The sequence below is a fragment of the Lissotriton vulgaris genome, chromosome 1_1, assembly GCF_964263255.1.
Source record: "Lissotriton vulgaris chromosome 1_1, aLisVul1.2, whole genome shotgun sequence".
NCBI lineage: Eukaryota > Metazoa > Chordata > Amphibia > Caudata > Salamandridae > Lissotriton > Lissotriton vulgaris.
In genome coordinates, this window is record NC_141685.1 from 438,931,814 (window position 1) to 438,947,335 (window position 15,522).

Below are 15,522 nucleotides of genomic sequence, written 5' to 3' on the forward strand. Positions count from 1 at the left end.
AAACGCAGTCCATGAATTGCCCATATAAAATACTCCCAATGAGGACTCCTACTGAAGAGAAAGATCAACATTCTCTTACCCTCACACGAAGTAATGATGTTTAGTCATTGAATCAGCATGTGATTCACAGCTTCATTGCTTTTCCTTGGCACTTCTTGGTGAATTCATTATGATATCAAGGAACTCTGCTTATTAACTAATATTTATCATCATGTATGTTAGGAAAAATCAAAAAAAGATCGACCCTTGACCTGCTGGTAGGTCGCTCCCCCACCACACAGCTCCGCCTGCGTGCCCTGATGCTGCCGCTGCTGATAGTCAAGGCCCTCCTCCACCTGCAGGCTACCACCTGCGCCTCATCCCTGGTGGCCAGTGGTAGACCCTAGGTTTGTATATTGTGCCAGTTTTGCTTCTTTCTCCCCCTCGCTGCCATTGTTTTTGCCACTGTTTTTTCTTCTGTATCTTGTGCCCGTTTTTGCCTTCTGTCTCCCCCTCACTGCCATTGTTTTACCTGTTCTTCTCGGTTTGATTTTTGCATTTTGTACTCGTTTTCCCCTTTGTCTCCCCCTCGCTGCCCCATTCCCGACGCTGCCTCCCCGCCCCCCTTTCTGCCATTCGCTGCCCCTGCCTCCCTCATCCCAGCTGCTCCTCCCTCCACATCCCCATATATGGTGGCCGCTGTGCGGTTAGAAGAGTGACCCTTGACCTGCTGGTAGGTCGCTCCCCCACCACACAGCTCCGCCTTTGTGCTCTGCCGCTGCTGAAAGTCGAGGCCCTCCTCCACCCGCAGGCTACCATCTGCGCCTCATCCCTGGTGGCCAGTGATAGGCCCTAGGTTTGTATCTTGTGCCCGTTTTGCCTCTGTCTCCCCCTTGCGACCATTTTGTTTGCCACTGTTTTTTCTTCTGTATCTTGTGCCCGTTTTTGCCTTCTGTCTCCCCCTCACTGCCATTGTTTTGCCTGTTCTCTGTTTGATTTTTGCATCTTGTGCCCCTTTTCCCCTTGGTCTCCCCCTCACTGCCACTGTTTTGCCTGTTTTTCTTCTGCTTGATTGTTGTATCTTGTGCCGATTTTTCTCCTCTGTCTCCCCCTCGCTGCCCCGTTCCCGCCGCTGCATCCCCTGCGCCCCCGCCTCTCTGCCATTCGCTGCTACTGCCTCCCGCCTCCCAGCTGCTCCTCCCCCCCACATCCCCATATATGGCGACCGCTGTGCGGCCGCCCTGCTGGCGCACCGAAGGGACTGCGCCCAGCGCCAGAACCCCTGGTCCCCGCACCCGCCACGACGACCACCACCGCTACTATGCCAGCTCACTCCACGCTCTCAAACCCGGAAGGACCCACACCTGCTTCAAGGCCACCCCAAAACGCACACACGGTCCTTTCACCTGCTGGAAATGAAGCTATACCAGCATCAGAGCCGACGAACAACCTGCCAAGAAAGACCCCAACCACCTCCGATGCATCCTACTGAACACCCGCTCCGCACGCAAACACGCCGTCGAACTCTGGGACCTGCTTAACACAACATCTCCGGACGTTGCCTTCCTCACAGAGACCTGGATGAACGTCTCCTTCTCACCTGACATAGCCATAGCAATCCCTGCCGGCTACAAGATCACCCGCAGAGACCGCACCAACAGAGTTAGAGAAGGAATTGCCATTGTCCACAAGAACACCATCAGGGTCTCGACCAGCACTGAGGACACTCTCAGCTGCGGCGAACACCTGTATTACCAGATCCACACAGACCCCAACTCCACCCTCAGAGGCACCCTCGTCTACAGAGTAGACGCCCCGGACCCTGACCCCAGTTCAGCGCCTTCACAGCCGACTTCATCAGCACGCACGCCCTGACCTCCACTGACTACATCCTCCTCAGAGACTTGAACTTTCACTTGGAGAACAACGACGACAGCAACTCGACAACCCTGATCGATAACCTTGCCGACCTCGGACTGAGACAACTCGTCACAACGCCCACCCACTCCGCAGGCCACACCCTTGACCCCATCTTCTCCGCAAGCCCCCACATCACCTTCAGCCACACCACCAAACTTTTGGGGCTAGGTGGCTTGTAAAGATAGGTGAGCAGTTTGTCAAATATAGTTCTATAGCTGCTCTGTAACAAGGTCTGCAACAAGGCTTGTAGTAGGCACATTGTGAGTGACGACAAGGTAATTTACAATAATGGTGCTTTTTACACTTGATAAACAGTTTGATGTTGGCTTGGAGACTTCACATTCTTTCTGGTTGGGCCAGTTAATGGAATTTAGGTTTTTATTAGATCAGTTGTGCCAAAGATTATAGGATGTTTAAGGTGGGAGGATTACTTGCAAAAGGAGCAGGTGTACACCTGTACCAATTTATGTAACTTTGTTGGAAGGGGTTCTAGATAGTTGGTAGAGTAGGCAGTTTTGAGACTCAAAGAGCAAATGATGGCTACTGAACACATACCATTACAGCAAGCTAAGATAGGTGCAGATCACTATTCCCCAGTTGACATGATCTGGGGGCTTCTCTGGCTGCCACAGCACAGTGTCTTACTGAAAGACAATGGCCAACAGTGCACACCCTCCCCAGAGTGAGCATAAAAAGCGGCAGGCAAGAACTGTATGTCAGCTAAGGGTAAGCAGACTTTCAATAGACGAGTAGTCTTTCCAGTTCACCAGAAACCGAAAGAACGCTCCAAAATAAACTCAGTACTTAGTCTGATCCACCTCTGTATGTGGTTGATTATTGTTGTTGATGAATATCAGGAACACTTTTTTGTTCAGTTGATTTTCAGATAGGCACTGTGGTTTTACTTCTAACGGAGGCTGAGGAAAGGCTGTGTTGCTGAAGGTGGAGTTGTTTGTTGCACTGTAGTCGTAGCACTTTCATTTGATGACAGTGATGCATTGCTGTTGACAAAGGGCGTGATGACAATCTCCAGTAAAATACCATTTTGGGAACCCAAAGTTAGCAGTGAGGGTATGTGTCAGGATTTCGCCAACATGCCATTAGGCAGTGCCCATGAAGGCCATATTAGCTCCCACCTTTAGACCAGTTAATGTCAGAACACTGCTCCATATCACACCCCTGTCCTTGTTTTCACAACCGCATCCTAATGCATTATGGTTCGTGTACCTCTTTCTTTTTTAATGCCTAAATCATGTTCTGAAGGTGGAACCCTGTTCAGTATCATAGTTTCTCACTCCTATGGATATATTGACTAATAAATATATGCTTGCTGAACTTTTTCTCTCAGCCTTGATACACACCACATCTTTGGTTTCCCTATTTCACTTCTTGCACCTTCTGGCTTTGCTAGTCTTTCCGTAGCCAATCCCCAGTGCAGTCTTCCCTCGTCCGGTGGGTCCCTGATTTTCAGCCCCTGGTTAATTACTATTCTGCTTTCTCCACTGAGCTTTCAGCTATTTCTGCCCCATGAGTCCAGTGCTCAGGGTTCTCTCAAGTGTCTTCACTACTGAGACTCCTAGTGAACTGGTGCGGTCTTGTTGCTTTGTGTTTAGGCTTGCTGCTAGTTTCTGTGTGCTTTGCCTTTCCCGATTACTTGTTTTTTCCATTACCCCTTTTGATACTTTAAATTATTTGTTTCTGTCCCTTCTTTTTACTGCTCCTATTACCCAGGCTGTATGCCTGCAACACTAGTTCATCCCTCATATTTCTAGCTCTGTCTTTGTTTGCTTAAAGATTCCTGGTCTTGCATTTCCATGTTCCTAGTACAGTCTACATACTTCCAACCTTCTCTTTGGTTGTGTGCAGGTTCCAAGTCTTGTATTACACTATTGCTAATTCTGTGTGCATACTTCCTTGATTGATACACTGACCTTGATTGTGTGCAAATTTATTGTCTGGAATTTCAATGTTACTTGATCTGCATACGTCCAGTCTTGTTCTTGTTTCTTAGAATCTGGTCCTGTTTTTCATTCAGCCCTGTTTCTAAATTCAGTTCCACTTACTCCTTTCCCTTTGACTTTTCTTGTATTTATGTTCAAATGTTATTGTTACAAAGGGTGCTTGTAGGTTTTGTGGTTGGGTGCCTCTTGCACGGATATTCACTCAGCATTCTTCTTCCTTAGGAGTGGCTGAGTGTCCTCTACGACTGAGATTAACTGCTCCTTGACGTATTGCTAGATCGTTTTCCATTTAAGTGGTGTGCCTTCAAAGCTCACTTTTGATAGTTTGTCTGTTTTACTTATGCTTTGCACTTTCTTATTGTCAACCTATTGTTTGTTGTACAGTGTATACCTCCTTTTCTACTTGTCTCTGCTGACATTTGCCACTTCATGTCCAGTGTCCCAATCCTCTCCAGTACTCAGCTTCTGTCCTGCCCTTCTCCTTCCAAACTTTCAGATACTCTTTTTGCATGTTAAACCTGCCTTCTGAATCACCTTGTCTATCCAGACAACAAGCTCCCCTTGCTTATTTGTCTAGCCCCAGTCTCAGCGGAGGTCATGTTAGCATACAAAGCGTTTTTTTTAACCCGCAAATATTTGTTACGTTTCAAATTTTCAGCCTTTATTGCGATGTTTCATGGAGTACCTTTGCCTGATTAAACTCATTATGCATAGTAAAATAATTTTCACTGCATAGTGAGCTAATTTGCAATTGAATTGAACCCAGTCAACTTGGCAAAAGCATGTATGAAGACTTGTTTGCCAAAAGCTACTTTTGCAAAGCTGATCTATCGCAAGTGTAAATGTTTGCAGGACATTTCCCTGTCCACAACCTTTCTCTGCACAAAGGCATTGTGGAATTATTTTGTTAGTGTGAAGAGGGATACGAGAGACAAATTGTCACAAAACTCAAAATTGAAATATGGAAGAAGTAATTCAAGAAGCTTTGCAACCTTTGTGAATTTGTACATTTTTTCACAGACCTTCATGAACATTGTAAACAAAACCATCAACTTTGAACAAGCTAATTAGGTGCAGGCTGTTGACTGACACTCTACTCTTCTACTCCAGAATGATCTAGTTGCCAGAGGAGGTGAGAGAGGAACGTAGACTGGTTTTGTTCCCATAAAGTGTCATCACTGTGCTCGGCCCGTATGCTAGGCCAGTACTCAGAATCTTGAGTGGACTTCTAGATCTAAAGCAGCTTAGCAATTTGGAGGACAGATGTTTGACAGTAGTACATGGGATTCTGCTCTAAATTGTGAACATACTCATTCCTTGCTGCACCAAGATACTCCTAAGCATATATATCCGATGACTGCAAACCCAATAGTTGGGACTTTTCCAATTGATCTTCAGGTATGCTGTGAAGCCTTCATCCATTATTCTTATAGCTTCTCCTGAAGTTTGTCTACTAAAAAACAAAAACAAATCCCCACCTATGCAAGCATGAGGTAATGCAGATAACACTGCCCATCGACAATTCTGCCCCGCACAGCAAGCCTCGATTCTGCCTGAGCAAAATTACTCCCTTAACAAGCAAAGATGTCCATTTCTGTATTAGGAACAGCTCCCTGATGCATATATTGGGCACATTTTTTTTGTGGTCTTTTTAATGCAATCATCAAATAAACATATAAAACACTGATCTGAGTTAGCATTTGTAAGCAGAGTGTGCTAGTTGCTGTAATTAAGGTAATTTCTCATCAGGGCTGCACAAAGCAGGTAAAAGGCTAGATACAAAATGGTGTATGTACGCTACCGTCAGATTCTTCATATGTACTTCCGGGGTTTCATCGTTAGTGGGGCTGATGAGGACATAGAAAGGCGTGGCCATGGACTTGTGAACTCCATCACTGACAGACACCATGAAGTGATCTGCAGTGGGCTCCAGGTGCTGGTGCTTTGACTGCACGTAGTTGATGTAACCAGCCTTCAGATCCCAAAGACGGAACGAACCTTTTAAAAACAAGACATGATACTTTGATTAGGTTTATGCAAAAGGCATTGTTCTGATTCGTGCAAGCACCATCATTTGATAATCCGCAGAAAAAGCAATTAATTAAGTGAATGATTACTTAAACGTGCGTGCTCCTGGAACCTAAAGATAATTAGCACTTTCTCTAGAGCAGGGGTCTCCAAACCGGTCCTGGAGGGCAGGATCCATGCCAGATTTTTAAAATAACTACATGTATCTCAATGGGGATATCCAAAAATTCTGGCATGGATCCGGCCCTCCAGGACCGGTTTGGAGACCCCTGCTCTAGAGTCACGGAAAAAAGATTTGGAATATTCTAATTTCCAAGCCAAATGCGCCTAATGGTACCTCGATTGAGCAAAAGAAACTGAGAACAACATCTAAAATCATATAATCAACACATCTGGCTTCACTCTATTTCTCCCTCACCCTTATAGTAGGAATAGGTATTCGTTGATTCGTTTTGTAATAGTGACACTACAGGACCACTAGGGACCAACCACTGTACTGATGCACAGGAGGCTCTAGGGCATAGACCAGGAAGTTACACATCACTTCACATTTTCGATTTCAATTTATTTTTGATACCACGCACATGAATCGAATATTATACATTAACATCTATTCTGTTTATAAATAGCACTTAATTCTGCAGTTTTGTCCCTTCTTACTAATATCCAGTTCTATGAAAATGTTCATTCTCTCAGCTCACATACCATTAAATATATCGCCGATTTATTTCATACTATCTAGGACATCGTATTTTACAATCATTCATTATTATGGGCACGCAATTTGATTTCTTTAAAGAACGTTGGTTTCCTGACTTTTTCTAAAGCTTCAGATATAACATTATAATTAGGTGGCTATATCTTACCCTAGAACTATCAACATTCTGACCACTAATCCTTCAGAATTCTTTAAATGTTTAATCACAGTTTCCATTAATCCGTTTCTCCCACTGCTTTTACATCGTTTACATTGTTTCTTACTTAAAGGTTCATAATATACTCCCAATATGCCTGAAAAAGTACTGTGTGCCGGCCCAAGACACCCATTGGAATTTGAGATTGATGTGGAGGTTGTATTGTATTAATCTTTTCTGATACTGCTACCCTCATTTGCACCCAAATAGGATGCATTATATTTCATTTAACATAAATATTAATGCATCAGCATCATTGTTGGACCAGTGCGCCTTATGGTGGTTTTCCCACAAACTTCTTGTCTTCTCCCCTCCTGTTTTGCTGATTTGGGTTTGTTAGCCTTAGCACTCTGTGTACTTTACCAGTGCTAAAGTGCTTGTGCTCACTCCCTAACACATGGTAAAATTGGCTTGCACCTGATTATCATATTTAATTTACTTATATGTCCCTAGTAAAGTGGTATACCATTTACCCAGGGCCAGTAAATTAAATGCTACTAATGGGTCTGCCGCACTTATTATGCCACCCACTTAAGTAGCCATTGGAGGCTGTGTGCAGTTTTAAACTGTGAATTCGACTTGGCAAAATAAACCTTTTGCCAATTAAAACTCCATTTTTATAACATAAAGTCAACACTGTGGTAGGCCCTAAGAAGCTCATAGGGCAATGTGAATTATAATTGAAAAGTTAGGTTGGACATATAATACCAGCATTTGTAAAGCGAGCAGCTACGTCAAGCGAGGTGTCCCGGCACTGGGGGTCGTAGGGAAGAGCTATTGCCCAGAGTCATATGGTGCTGGACTAACCTGCCGCCGGCGCCGGGGATCGAACTGAGAGCCCCTGTGTTCCGGAGTCAGCGGCTCTGGCAGCTGCACCACAGCACATGTATTTTAAAGTTTTACACGTCCTGGTGGTGATTAATTCACAACTTTATTTTCACTACAATGACTACTAATTCTCCAATAGGATAACATTGGGTTAGCTTATTACATTTAATAAGTGATAACGTTAGTTTGGGAGCAGGTAGAAATGTCATGTTTGTTGTATAAAGAATTGTAGTTTAAATTCTTCTTTAAAGGTAAAGTCAAATTTTAAGTCACAGATCTAAAAATGTCACTTTTAAAAAGTAAAAAGAACAATTGATGGACAGAATGCAGAACAATGTCAGACGTTCACCCAGTACAGAGATCTGTGCCTAAATCCATTGTTTTTTGCTCACCATGCCATACCAGGTTGTACCAAGCCATATGCAAATCAGTCATGACCCTGCGCCCAATGGAAACAGTCCAGCCTGAACTGCCAGGCCAGGTCCTCCCTGGAATGGAAACAAGCAACCTAGGACTGGTTTTGGGCTTTCAGCCCTCATCAGCCAGGAAAGCTTGACTCCAGTGGCATGGAGAGCATGACCCACGTCTGGGCATACCCGTCCCACTCGTGTGACAAATGCAAAAAAGAAAATTGATGGTCAGAATGCAGAACAATGTAATGCATTCACCCCAGTACAGAGATCTGGGCTTAAATCCATCTTTTTTGCTCACCATGTCATACCAGTGTGGACCCAGCCATATGCAAATCAGTCTTGACCATGCACCCAATGGGAACAGTCAAGCCCGAACTGCCAGGCCAGGTCCACCCTGGACTGGAAACAAGCATCCTAGGACTGATATAGGGCTTTCAGCCCTCAACAGCCAGGATAGCTTGACTCCTGCGGCATGGAGAGCAAGTAGACATTTTTGTGCCCTAACAATTTGGTGCCTGCATCCTGCTTCTCGTGACTAGGTGTAGTTGGCCTTTGTGGATTCCTCCTAGACAGCCATGCAGTAGGGGGACTGGGTGTTGGCAGGATGGTGGACGCAGCTGTACACAGCCCCACTTCCACTTCAAAGCAGCTGCCTCAGGCCTCACACACAAAACTTCACCCTAGCTTTTTCTGCACCCCAGGCATCCTGGGTCCAGGGCAGGAAGGCAGGCAATTCCAGACACGTCTGTGGGGGGTAACCGTCAGATGTTTTTTCTAGCTGGCAACAGGTATAAAATTCAGACACATGAGACCCACTCTTCAGTTCGCGTCTGGACCAGCAGACAACTGTGAGGACTGTCCTCCTGCCTGTGGCCTGCTGCTGTACTTCAGAGTTTTGCCCTGCTGCACCAAGAGGACTGCCCTGCTGCACCAAGAGGACTGCCCTGCTGCCTTAGATCTTTTTTTCTGTTTCAATCCAGGAATTCCAGAGTGACTCCAAGAGCTAGTTCACTGGCCTCCTGATCAGAGCCTCAGAGACAGAAAAAGGCACGAACCATCTTGAACCTGCACCTGTCCTAGCTTGAGTGAGTCCTGAACTTCCACTTCCAATCCTGGATCTTTGGAAGTAAAGGTGCCCAGATTTCCCAAATCCAAAACCCGGGACTACAATTTCAGTCAAAAAGTGCTGCGAGAACCAAGAGAAAACTGGGACCTATGTTCTTGCCGATCTGCTCAAGGTGCAGCGTTTCTGCTTTTTCTCTGCAGCAGAAAATCCTATTCAGCAGCTCCTCATAGAAAGGATATCTGGCTATTTGACCGGTAGGGATTTACCTTAAATGAAGGTGAAATAGGACTTATTTTTTGCTGCATACACTCTGCAAGGCAATAACTGAAGTTACTAGCGTGCATGGCATTATAAATCCTTATGAAAGCAAACAGGATGTTACAGCATGTTAGCTTGAAAGAGAAAGGAATTTTAATTGAAGTAAAATTGTGAGGTTGAAATTTGGACTCTTCTAAGTACGGTTTATGATAATAGGTAGTGGTTACATATATAGAGATCACTCGGATGTTCCTTTATAGAACAAGCTCCAAATTTCGCTATCAGATAATTATGTACCCCAAGGATAGGACAATCTCTCATACTTTAGAGAGAGAATTAAAGTGCCCTCCTGCAAAAACACATTGAGGCTGCAACGATTGTGACAGGGTTTTTGTGATGACACGTGCATGTTACATACAAATCAGCCCTAATTGTAAGGCAAACACGAATGCACTGAAGAGTGCATGTACAATGCTTGGGGGCAAGACAGCAAATACTTTAAATGGTGATAGGAGTTAACGTAGATCGCCATATTATTTTAGAAAAAAAAATAACACAAATGCAGTGGATAGGAAAACTCATATTTTCCGGAGAGGTTCACGGAGGGAATTACATAACAAGGCCATCCGATCCAGTGAAGAGAATACGTGGAAGTAAGCATGATACTTTCACTTATCTTTCAGATGTGTCTCTGACAGACATTGTTCATTCTGTGATGCGGACACAAGGGACTGTAACTACAACTCCTTACTCCTCTCTCCATAGAGAATCATTGGGGAGGAAGATATAAAGAGCAAATAACATGGGAGGGACAGACACAAAGACTCGTTGCGCACAAAATCAGCCTGGAAGCTTTCGAAAGTATCCGGGGATTGCACATGGTTTAGCATTAGTTAGTGAGGAAAAGACAAATCGCACTGCCAATACAATTACCATGAGGCTGATAATAAAATAGATCTAGGTGTTAGGTAGAGTTTTAGACCAATTCATTGCAGAGAGTAGAGCCATGTGATATCTAATGCTTTCGGTCTTTGTAACATTTATTTTACTTTATATCGTGGCTGCTGATTGTGCATTAAATGTAACCTATTATTATGAAACACCAGTAGCTGCATTTGTCTAATGCGTTCAGGGGCCAGGTAGAGGATTCACAGATCTGGAAAGAATCCCTAGAGATAGGGTTGTCTGACTCATAACTTTCTGGATCTAGATGACCCTAGCTCATCACAGAGAAGAGTGGGAGACACGTGCCCATTTTCCTTTTCCCTAGAAGAGGTGCAATAAGCAAGATCCTTAAGGGGCTAAGGAAATATTTCCAGCTGTGCCTTTTGATTTCTGAGTATACAACATGGTACCCTTCCATGTGGCTCAAACCTTAGGGATCCACGAGGTCCTGAAACCCTAATAAGTGATGCGCACAAAATAAAACCAAAGATGTCTGTGGCGTTTTGTGATCCTTCTCCGAGATAGGGTGGGTGTCCCCTACTCCCACTGAGGTTTGTTAAATACTTCAAGGACATAAGTCCTGTGTTTCAGTCTTTGTGAGCGATGACTGGAGGACCGGAGGAGGGTAAGTTAGAAAATGTAGGCCCAGACCTTACTGGCAGTTTGACTGGTAGGAATTTTTCTTAAATGTAGGTGAAATAGTTCTTGTGGTCGGAGAAAAGCCAGTGTATACTGCAGAGGTATTTTACTCTTACATTGAACATGCAGATGCAGATGAGCTATTCATGAAGTCAGGACTGAACCTCCATCAATCAATCAATCAATCAGGAGTTTGTTTATATAGCGCACTACTCACCCGTGAGGGTCTCAAGGCGCTGGCACATCTGCATATCATCCATTCTGAAGTGCCTTTGAGACACAGTAAACACTTAAGACTGTTTCAGGGTAAACTTGCAGTGCAAAGGGTACCCTTAAGTTCAAGTACAATGCTACAATGTTAAACTTGGCTAGTACCAGCTAGATGTATCAAAAAGGAAGGAGGGAGTGGGAGGATACACTGGGTTTGGCCTCCTCTATACACAAGTAGTTCCAACAAAAAGAAACCCAGTACAGGTATGTGAAAAATAACTCTCCACTGAAGAAAAACACAAGTTTTCTTGTAAAACTCTCACGCACCAGGGTTACCCCTTGGTGGCATGCTTCATCATCGGGTCCATCCCGTTCCACGGCAGATCGGGGTATGCTGCGAACTTCGTGGGAGCACTTGCTGCTGTTATATACAATAATAAAGATGTTGTTCTAAAAAGAAAGGGAGTGGGGGAGATGGTGTGTGGTTTAAACATACCCGACTAGTAGGTGCCCCCTAATTTATGTTAACCTCTGGTCGGTATGATTAAAAATAGGGGGAGTATTAGGATAAGAGATTATCATGGATCTATCCTCCTAAAAGATCAACCATCTAGAGTCCTTTTAGAAAAATATCTTTATCGTTGACTCACTAGCTTTTACTTCTAGGGCATTAGCGCGTGCTCTTGCTAAATTGGGAGTAAGTCTTCAATTATCACACCCATTTAGGTTCGCCTCAAATGGGGTAGAGGGAGAGCGATGGTATGTTTAAACAAGCCTTGACTGCAAAGGCAGAGGTGGGTCATGGGACCAAAACCAGTTATGTGCACAAAGAGCAATAAATATTATGCCCATATTTCCCTACTGCTTTAATTATGAAATTGTCCTGAGAGCAAAAATATATATACTAGACATTCCAGAATGGGAAGATCCACATGATCAATCATGTCTTACTCTGTTGCAGAATTTGAAGCATAGCTGGGATTGCCCAATTCAGACCTGAACTCCTACTCCAGATCCAGTGGCGTGCTGGTTACCGAAGGTTATAGACCTTGTGGTACAGAGATAGGGATTGAAGGGAGAGTTTGGTCTGACCTATAGAGGTCCTGTACTAGTACAGGCAACAAAAAGAACAAAAAGCATCAATAATACTACCCCTATTGCCCATGTAAAAGTGAACAAGACTGCTGACAGTGGGAACAGTGAACCATATTATGTTGCATAAACTGTATACAGACCAGCGAAACTGCCAGAGAATATACTACCAGCAGATTTGTCGCAGAACATGTTTCTGCAAGAACCCCTCATAGAAATGAAGAGCAACCAGTACAGAGCACAGATCAACAAGGGCTAAGTACTGAAAGAACTGTTGATAATGTGACATTTCGAGCTATAACATCTCTACATTTGAATTAGGGGAACATTTTGAGTGTTCCAGTAACTGCAGTGTCAAGATTTGATTACAAAATTATCAGAATGTGAGACTATTCCTTTAAATTACAATATTGAAGAATCTGCTGAATGAAAGGAATAAAGTTAATGTAAAGTTTCCTTTACTAAACAAATGTTATGAATGTAAGGATGGTATGAAAGAATATATTAGACCACCTGGGACTTATGCCTGACTTGCATTTACATAGATTTTGCTGACAATTTGAATAATAACAGTGGTTTTCATTATATGGATTGTGTACAGAGATTATATTCTGGATGTAGAGAATAGAGTTGCAATACTTCAAAAGCAAAATAATCAAAGTGAAGTGCATAAAGTTACTAGAGGAGTGTCTCAAAGAAGAATTGTAGCCACCCTGCAAAATGGTATCCACTTGGAGGAATTAGATCCTCAAATCTTTGGGTCAGTGTGAAAGATTGGGTTGTTGGTTGACCACAGTGCAAGCCCTGGTCAAGCAGCAATACCAATCCTTGTCAGGAGACCAAGATAGAAACATAGAGTAAATTTTTAATAAATAAAACAAGACCAAAACAATAAAAATCCAATCAGTAGAACCAGATATTTGTAATCTTAAAGATTTTAGTGAGAATAGAGCTTGTGGACATCTGATCGCGCCGGACCAAGACAAAGTCACAAGTTGAGGTTGACCATGATGGACTGTGGGCTGGCTACCAGGACCCAGTTAGGCCTGCGGAACAGAGTACCTTAAACCCTGATTTGCGGAGCGTTACAAGGATCCTCATCAATGATTCGGCATTCATCCAGAGTGATGCATCGGTTCCTAGATGTGGCATGGCTGTGATGAAAGGACCTGCATTGTCGAGGATCCCGTAGATGGGGCTAGCTTTGCAAAGCCGGTGTCGGATCCGAGAAATTGCAAGGCTGGGCTCCGATGCGGATTCTGGTGTCGTTGTTGAGGCTGCAGTCGACAAGGGATGTTAGAGCCTGCACAAAGGATGCATTGCACAGTGGCTGATCCAAAGGAGGAGCAGTCTGCAGTGGCCATGCAGGTCTTTGTGAAGAGTCCAATGCACGCAAAAGCTACAATGCAATGGTTCTGCTCTGGATTGTGCCATGCAGCAGAGGAGATTCGTCAGTTCCGTGGGATACATAGAGGTTGGCAGAGCACCTTGAGCCCACTTCCAAGGGTCCAGGCCAGGGGTGGCACCACTTAGCAGGGTAGATGCACAGATGGCAGAGCCAGTAATCTAGGCCTTGGAGGCACTCTGGGATTCTGGGTTGAACAGATGCAGGCCCAGTTCTTCTCACCCAGGTAACATGGCAGCAGGACAGCACAGCAGGGCAGCAGTCCTTCAGAGAAGCAGTCCAGCAGAATGGCAGTCCTTTCAGCAGCACAGTAGTCCTCCTTCCTTGCAGAGTATCCACAAGTCCAGAAGTGCTCTAAAGAGTTGGTGTCTGAGGGCAAGTATTTATACCCAGTTGTACCTTCGAATTGGGGAGAAGCTTTTTGAGTTATGCCTTTGAAGTGCACAGGTGTCCTACCTTCCTGACCCTGGCTCCAGACTAACTACAGGAGGTAAGCAGCCTTTCGTGTGGAGACTGGACACAGCCTATTAAAGTATAAATAGGGCTAGGCCCAACCCCACCTTCCCATCCTGCCAGTAATGAACCATCTAGTCACACCTAAACTCCCCAGTGTGTGTGGCTGTCTGGGAGGAATGCACAAAACCCAACTGTCAATAGTACCCAGTCAAGTGACTCAGAGACAGGCTACAGGCACCAAATGGCTACGGTAAGAAAATGCCAACCTTTTAAAAGTAGAATTTTCAGAATTGTAACCTAAAATCTGACTTCACCATAAGTAAGGATTTTTCAGTACAATTCCAGAGGCACCAAACATGAACTAGTTACCTGTTCCCATTTGGGAATTACATTTATAACATTTATTACGGTAACTCCAATGTTATCCAATCAGGGTGGTAGTCTCGTTATCTAGTTTCGAAAATGAAGTGCCAGGAGTAGCATGGAGCAAGTTAGAGGTCGCAGCTGTGACCCCTAACTAGCCTCAAATGGCGTCTGTGACTATACTTCATGTCCCTTAACACAACAGGCATATTAAATGTCATAACAACAGCAGAAAATAGTGTTTTGGGTTATTCAAAGAAACATTAGGGTCAGCTTCGCATAAACTAGAGTATATACTGCCATATTATTTCACAGGATTGGCTCCTATCCTAAACGTGGGTGCAATTGTAATGTTAGTGATCCAGATGAAGAAATAAAAGGACTCGATGATGAAGAAGGTGTTTCACTTGTGCATAAATGGAACTGGAAGAAAATGGTTTGTCTACAAGCCTCAACAAATAGCACTAACTATTGAGATTGCAAGCACTTCTGAACTGAGGTTTATCATTTTGGAGACGTGTGAAGGATGAAACTCTGTGCTCTACTTACCCACTGAAGAATAACATCATGAAGCAAAATGGTCTGGGGGCGTGGCTTGAACGCCGAGGGTAATGGCGGCGTGAGCCCGGAGCTCTGCGCCCATTCCCCACGATAATCCTGCCTAAAGCTGCAAGGAGCCCAGCGCAGCCCCGGAGACGAAGCGGTCTGAAAGCGGGAGCTTGAGGGGCGTGAGCGGAGCATGTGAGGTGCCGCCGGCGGGGCTGATCTCCTGAGTGCAGCCGCCGCGACTCGTGATCGCCAGAGCCGAGGAGGTGGAGCGCCCAAAATGGCGACCGCGAGAGCAGGATGATTGCGCCCCGGCTGATCCGACCGACCATCGGAGTCCGGCACTGCGGCTGGGAATTGCCGTCGACTGTGGACTGACAAGCAGTGCCCCCCGAGGGCTCAGCGGACCTGCGAGAGCCCCACCTGCGGCCTCACGGAGCGGCCGGTCTACTACGAGCGGAAAGACCCGGGCGGCTGGGCAGACTGGAGGAAGCTGCTC

General features: G+C 44.8%; 1 protein-coding gene across 1 annotated transcript in view; it reads right to left on the minus strand.

Moving 5' to 3' along the window:
• LOC147747319 (FRAS1-related extracellular matrix protein 1-like) overlaps nucleotides 1–15,522 on the minus strand; it is a 1,022,199-nt gene that overhangs the window by 626,649 nt on the left and 380,028 nt on the right. Inside the window, exon 18 of the mRNA XM_086953165.1 lies at nucleotides 5,662–5,858. Within this exon, the coding sequence (XP_086809291.1) occupies nucleotides 5,662–5,858 (197 nt within the window). The remainder of the gene's footprint in view (nucleotides 1–5,661; nucleotides 5,859–15,522) is intronic.